This window comes from Triticum aestivum, chromosome 6A, assembly GCF_018294505.1.
Source record: "Triticum aestivum cultivar Chinese Spring chromosome 6A, IWGSC CS RefSeq v2.1, whole genome shotgun sequence".
Taxonomy (NCBI): domain Eukaryota; kingdom Viridiplantae; phylum Streptophyta; class Magnoliopsida; order Poales; family Poaceae; genus Triticum; species Triticum aestivum.
The window spans coordinates 544,868,689-544,875,420 of record NC_057809.1 but is presented as its reverse complement, the minus strand read 5'-3'; the positions used below and the strand labels follow the sequence as shown (position 1 = coordinate 544,875,420).

General features: G+C 55.9%; 1 protein-coding gene across 1 annotated transcript; it reads left to right on the top strand.

The window, feature by feature from the left end:
* The first annotated feature begins 1,669 nt into the window (after positions 1–1,669).
* On the top strand, positions 1,670–3,351 carry LOC123128384 (expansin-A5). The gene is made up of 3 exons (XM_044548368.1): positions 1,670–2,055; positions 2,166–2,496; positions 2,591–3,351. Exons 1-3 carry the CDS (start codon positions 1,827–1,829, stop codon positions 2,895–2,897), a joined length of 867 nt encoding a protein of 288 aa, XP_044404303.1. The 5' UTR covers positions 1,670–1,826; the 3' UTR covers positions 2,898–3,351.
* Positions 3,352–6,732: the final 3,381 nt, after the last annotated feature.

The window sequence follows — 6,732 nt, the reverse complement described above, 5'->3', positions numbered from 1 at the left end:
GCACGGAACACCCGGTTCTGCTCCCGCGCAGGGACCCGCGTGTTTCTCCGCTGTCGTTTCTTCACAATGCGGGAGCGGATGACTTCCTCCTCTACGACCGCCCGCATCGCCGCATTAGCCGTCTCCGCCGCTGCCATTTCCGTCGCGATACACGCCTCGGCGGCCCTTATCCTCTCCTTCCCACGACGGGCTACCCGTTCCCGGTGGGACTCATATAGTCTGCCCGGCCGGTGATGGGGAAGGAGAGATTTTTCGGCCGCCGAGACTGCGATTATCCAGTCCCAGAGGACCCGAGCGCCCGTTGAGCCGACGCCATAGAGTCGCGCTGGAGAAATCCGTCCATTGGCTGGGCGCTGTCCTCTCGGGAGAGGCGGAGTGCAATGCAGACCGCCACTGCCTCCTCCAACCCGCACGATTGATACCCCTGTCGACGGATTCGGACTGGTCGGAGTCAGATCAGTTGCCCGCCATGCCAGAGACGGCCGGAAATCGGTGGAGGTGAGCTCGGGTGATGGATGGAGTGGAGTGTGAAGTGGCTAGGGTTTGATCCGACGAGTGAATGGGGACGAACATATGTGGGTCGGGTGGGTCAGCGTGGGCTAGCTTCGACATGGCGGGCGTCCCTATATCCGCTCTATATTTAGACTGGATAAGAGGGATACCGCTCAGTCCGGACATTTAAAGCATGTTTGAGACGTCCGTCTAGATCGAAATTTCTTGACCGGATAGTAACCGAGTGGTCCGCGCGGGCATGAGAGGAGGGTTTGAGGCGCATGACTGCTCTAAGTCGCCGTCAGTACATGGTTCGACATGTCATTTTACTTTGGTAACCAGGGAAATGAATGTTTTTTCGGGAACATCCAAATCAAAGATGCTATCGCCACTCGCTAGGAAATAAACTCCGGTCTGTGCTGGCGTCGTAGAATGTTGAAGTTAAAAATCAACGAGACTTCTCCGTACTTTGGTCAAAGATACCGTAGAAACCTTTGCTTAAAAAAATCCCGCTTGCCACCTACAATCCCGGGGCTGACAAGTTCCGTTAGAATATAGGAGCATTGCAGGTTCTTGTTCTTAAGCAACCGACTCAGTCCGACTGACCCGAGCTTGAGACCGGAGCTCCTCCCCACGGCGTCCTTATTTTACTTCCAGATTTGTGTATTCGCAAGCCACACCAAACACCGGAGCAAAACCAACAAACCACTAAGCTTTGTTTAAAACTGAAAACCAAAACACCCAGTTAGTGCCATGCAACAGGCCACGTGATCTTCCACGGAACGTAGCAGTAGTACCACGACAAGCAGTAACGCAATCGAAACCCGGCGCCCGTGGCCGGCACGTTCGACGGAAATTTCCATCCACCTTTCATCATCGTGGAGCCATGCTATGCATCTGTAAATTGCCCGCGAACCAAGCAGGCCTACGGGTCTAGTGCTAGCTCCCGCTCGGCCCACTTCCAAACTTGCCACCGCCGCGCGGGAGTACGCCCGAGCCAGTCCACCCTCCACCCACCGCCAGCGCCACAGCTTTTGTCTTGGCCGCTGCCGCTGCCGCTGCTTTTACCAGTCCCGCCACGGCCCCCAACGCCCCAGGAAACCCGTGTCGCGGCCTCCGTGCCGCTCCACCTGCTGCTTTTTCCACCGCGGGCCCCGCCCGCGTGCCCGCCCCAGTCCTCACTCCACACTGCGCCGCACCGTTTCGAAACCGTTCGCGCCGCGCCGCCCGGCTCTATTTATGGGATCCCAGCCCGGACGCCAGAGCACAGCACATCCCCACCGCGCTCCACCCACCCCCGCCGGCCTCACCGCGCACCAGGCAGCCGCTCCACCATGCCGATGGCGCCCGCCCGAGCAGCCCTCCTCGCCTTCCTCGTGGCCGCGCTGCTCCCGCTCGCCCTGTCCCGGGGGCAGGGGCGTGGCCCGCACCTGCCGGGGCACGGCCTGGTCCACCGTCACGGGCCTGGCATCGGTCACCACGCCCACGCGCCGCTCGGCGGTGGCGCCTGGGCCTCCGCGCACGCCACCTTCTACGGAGGCGGTGACGCCTCCGGCACCATGGGTACGTGCAGTAAACACCGTCACTCACAGCATTGTACTAGTACTGTTTCTTGGTGCATCTTAGATGCCGCTCGCTGCCGGTGCTCACCGTCTGCTCGTGCGCGTGTGCAGGTGGGGCGTGCGGCTACGGGAACCTCTACAGCACGGGGTACGGCTCCAACACGGCGGCCCTGAGCACGGCACTCTTCAACAACGGCCTCAGCTGCGGGGCCTGCTTCGAGGTGCGGTGCGACCCCGGCGGCACCGAGGCCGGCGCGCCGCACGCCTGCCTCCCCGGCTCCACCGTGGTGACCGCCACCAACTTCTGCCCGCCCAACTTCGCCGAGTACTCCGACGCCGGCGGCTGGTGCAACCCTCCCCGCGCCCACTTCGACATGTCCCAGCCCGTCTTCCAGCGCATCGCGCTCTACCGGGCCGGCATTGTCCCCGTCTCCTACCGCAGGTTCGCCCCCTTCCGTCACGCATTACTACCCTTGCCTGCCCAAGAACTGTTAAAGGGAGTTGACACTGACGGTGGCGTGGATCTGGTCGTGCAGGGTGGCGTGCCAGAAGAAGGGCGGCATCCGGTTCACCATCAACGGCCACTCCTACTTCAACCTGGTGCTCGTCACCAACGTGGGCGGCCCCGGCGACGTGCACGCGGTGTCCGTCAAGTCCACGCGCTCGGGGTGGCAGTCGCTCTCCCGCAACTGGGGGCAGAACTGGCAGAGCAACGCGCTGCTCGACGGGCAGGGCCTCTCCTTCCGCGTCACGGCCGGCAACGGCCAGTCCGTCGTCTCCAACAACGCCGTGCCGCGCGGCTGGTCCTTCGGCCAGACCTTCAGCGGCGCCCAGTTTCACTGAGCGCCCGCATCATCCATCCGCCGAAGCAGTACTATCTTGTAGTAGTAGTGGTCAGTAGTGGTCGTCGTCAACCTCCCGACTGGAGCGTGCTGGGAAGCGCCATGGTTTTATGATGGTTCTTCCACAAGCGTCCGACGCTCTTCGGGGATTCGAGGCTGTAGCAGGTAGTTAGGCCTAGTATTATCATGGGCTTTTAATTGTCTGGTTAGCGTGCGTGAGTGAGTGAGTGGTAGCTGAAGCCTAAAGCATTTGAACGAGGTTTTGGCTAGGATGGCAGCGGTGGTAAAGGCTTGGCTTGATTAACCGACGCCGCCTTGTATCACCCGCCTGTTTAGCGAGTGGGCCTCTTGGGTGGTGGCCTTTGTCTCGTGGATGTTTTCGTGTGTGGTGTGTGCTTGGCTGTGATGTAACCTCAGACCGAGTTAATTTAAGCCTCTGGCTTTTGCATGTTTTACTTCCTCCTCTTCTGAGCAATGTAAGTATTTAACTCTGATGAAGACAGCAGTGCTTGTCCCATTTTGTAATTTTATTGCGCTGCTGTCTTCTACTCGCAAATGAGCTCACCTTCAAACGGAAGCAGACAACTTTTCTGGTCGATTTCTGAACATTTCGGTTTATTCTTGGTCGTCGGTGCGAGGCCGAGCATTATAACATGAAACATCACTATCCGTTGGTCGAAGAATCAACTGCAGAACCCTGCTAAGTAGTTTTTTTTTGCGGGGCTTAAGTAGTTATCCAGTAAGAAATAGCATCAGCAGCAGAGGTGAAGTTTTGAGACACAAAACAAGAAGCCACGGGAGTAAGGGAGTTCTCCAATAAAAATAGAATCAGCAGGGAAGGTGGTGTTTGAGACACAAAACGAGAAGTGAGGCTTCTCTCGTGAACAAACAACATACTCCACCTAAGAGCATCTACAGCTCGGAGAACCAAACCCTCCTCGAATACCGGAGCGGCCAAACCCTCAAATGCTCGAGCGAATCCAACCAGTCATAATTTTCGACCTGGGACACAAGTCTCAAACATCCGGACTGACAGGCTCCTCAAATGCTCGAGCGGCCCAACCGGTCATGAAATTTTGACCCAGACAAACGCCTCAAACGTCCGGCCTTACAGGCATCACTGATATCAAGCCCAAATATAAGAGCTCCCGGGTGTGTCTGCCACGTCGGACCCGGCCTAGGCTGGCCCACCCGACCCCACATATATTTGCCCCCAATCCGCTCATCGGACCAAACCCTAAAAACCTCACACTTTCCTCCCATCCACTTCCTCTGTCACCTCAGGTCACACTCGGTGATTTTCGGCCATCTCCGGCATGGCACGCAGCGGATCTGACTCCGACTAGTCCGGATTTGTCGACCGGGGTATCATCCCGTGAGGGTTGGACGAGGCAATGTCAGTCCGCATTGCACTCCACCGCTCCCCGGAGGACAGCGCGCGGCCGCCGAACGGATCTGTCCGCCGTGACTCCATAGCGTCGGCTCAACGGGCGCTGGGTCCTCTGGGGCTGGATCATCGTGGTCCCGGCAGCAGGAAAATAACTCCTTCCCCATCACCGATCGGAAAGACTATGAGTCCCATCGGGAACGGTGAAAGAATCAATATGGTTGACTAGAGGGGGGGGGGGGATGAATAGGCAACTAACAATTTTTTGCTTTTCTTTAACAATTTAAATTTTGCATCAAAGTAGGTTGTCTAGATATGCAACTAGGTAAGCAACCTATATGATGCAACAAGGATAGGAACACAAGCAAGCAAGAGATATAACACAAATAAGCTTGCACAAGTAAAGGCACGAGATAACCAAGAGTGGAGCCGGTGGAGACGAGGATGTGTTACCGAAGTTCCTTCCCTTTGAGGGGAAGTACGTCTCTGTTGGAGCGGTGTGGAGGCACAATGCTCCCCAAGAAGCCATTAGGGCCACCGTATTCTCTTCACACCCTCACACAATGCGAGATGCCGTGATTTCACTATTGGTGTCCTTGGAGGCGGCGACCGAACCTTTACAAACAAGGTTGGGGCAATCTCCACAACTCAATTGGAGGCTCCCAACGACACCACGAAGCTTCACCACAATGGACTATGGCTCCGCGGTGATCTCAACCGTCTAGAATGCTCAAACACCCAAGAGTAACAAGATCCGCAAGGGATTAGTGGGGAGAATCAAATTTCTCTTGGTGGAAGTGTGAATCGAGGCCTTCTCAACCACTCCCGAGCAAATCAATAAGTTTGATTGGCTAGGGAGTGAGATCGGGCGAAAATGGAGGTTAGAGCAACAATGAATCTAAGGGTTGGAAGAGATAAGTCAACGGGGAAGAAGGGAACCCCTTTTATAGTGCGAGACAAAGATCCAACCGTTATACACCTACCAGCCCGTGGCCAGCGGTACTACCGCTCCAGGCCAGCGGTACTACCGCAGGGCCAGGCGGTACTTCCGCTTGCTGCCAAGCGGTACTACCGCAAGGTCACGCGGTACAACCGTGCAGGCCCGCGGTAGTGCCGCAGCACCTGCAACAGCTAGGGCAGACCTATAGCACAAGTGCTGAGGGCGGTACTACCGCTCCCCCTTGCGGTACTACCGCAAGGCAGGATTCCCCTAGCCAGGAAATAAGGAAACATTCGTGCCTACTTCAGCTGAAAAACGGAAAAAACAAAAACCCGACACAGTACTACCGCAGAGGGGTGGTACTACTGCCTGACAGCTGAGCACGGTGCTACCGCGGAAGGGTTGCGGTACTACCAGGTAGGCGCGGATTTAAAAAATTATATCCGCCCTACTACCGCGAGGGAGCGGTACTAGCCTGGTGGGCCACGGTAGTGGAGCTCCAGGGAAGCGGCACTACCGTGGGCACCTGCGGTACTACCGCGCCGCAACACGGTACTACCGCTGGTGCCTACGGTACTACCGCTCACCTGGGAGCAGTACTACCGCGAGCCAACACAGCAGCCAGAAACAAGGTGACGAGATAACAACGGAGGATGCTCCAAGGTGCAGGGGAAAGGAGGGAACTAGAAAGAGACGTGTACGTGATGATTCCACCCAAACCTTTCCGACGCGGACCCCCTCTTAATAGTACGGCTTACCTACGACTCAAGTCCACCAAAAAGAAACGTAGAAAAGATGCCGTCTTCAACAGTCTTTGAGGGGCACCAAACCGTCTAGTGCCTAGCGATGAAACGTCTGGGAAAGTCAAGGCACACGATTAGTCCGCAAACGCATTGTCGTCAATCACCAAAACACCTTAGGGATAAATATGCCCTTACAATCTCCCCCTTTTTGGTGGATTGATGACAATACAAGATTTGCACAAGAGAATTAATATTAAGAAAACGCAAACCCCTCCTCTCTAGAATATAGACGGGCTCCCCTTAGATATGTGCCAACTAGATGGGTGCTTTGGACTGCACGACACACATACTAGGATCAAAAACCCCCTATATTATAGAGACAAGGCATATCTTGCAAAAGTAAGGCTAACACTTGACAAGATAGCACAAACAAGTTAACTAAGATAGAATAGAGTGCATATGTCTTACACCATATGAAGGATAAGTCTCGAGGGCACAAACCAAACAAAGCAAACGAGGTTCAAACGACAAATCAAACACACCGCAAACACACCAAGCATGACATAACACAAATCCCTACACTCTCTCCCCCTTTGGCATCGAGACGCCAAAAAGGCAGAGAGGACACCTACACAAACGGGGTGGCTCAGGCAGAGAAGTCATCCCACTGCTCCTCGTGCTCCTCGTCAGACTCAGCGGCGGGGACGGTCCCCTCGATGTCCTCCTCAGAACTAGTCCACTTGTATCCCTGCTTCGCCATCCATGC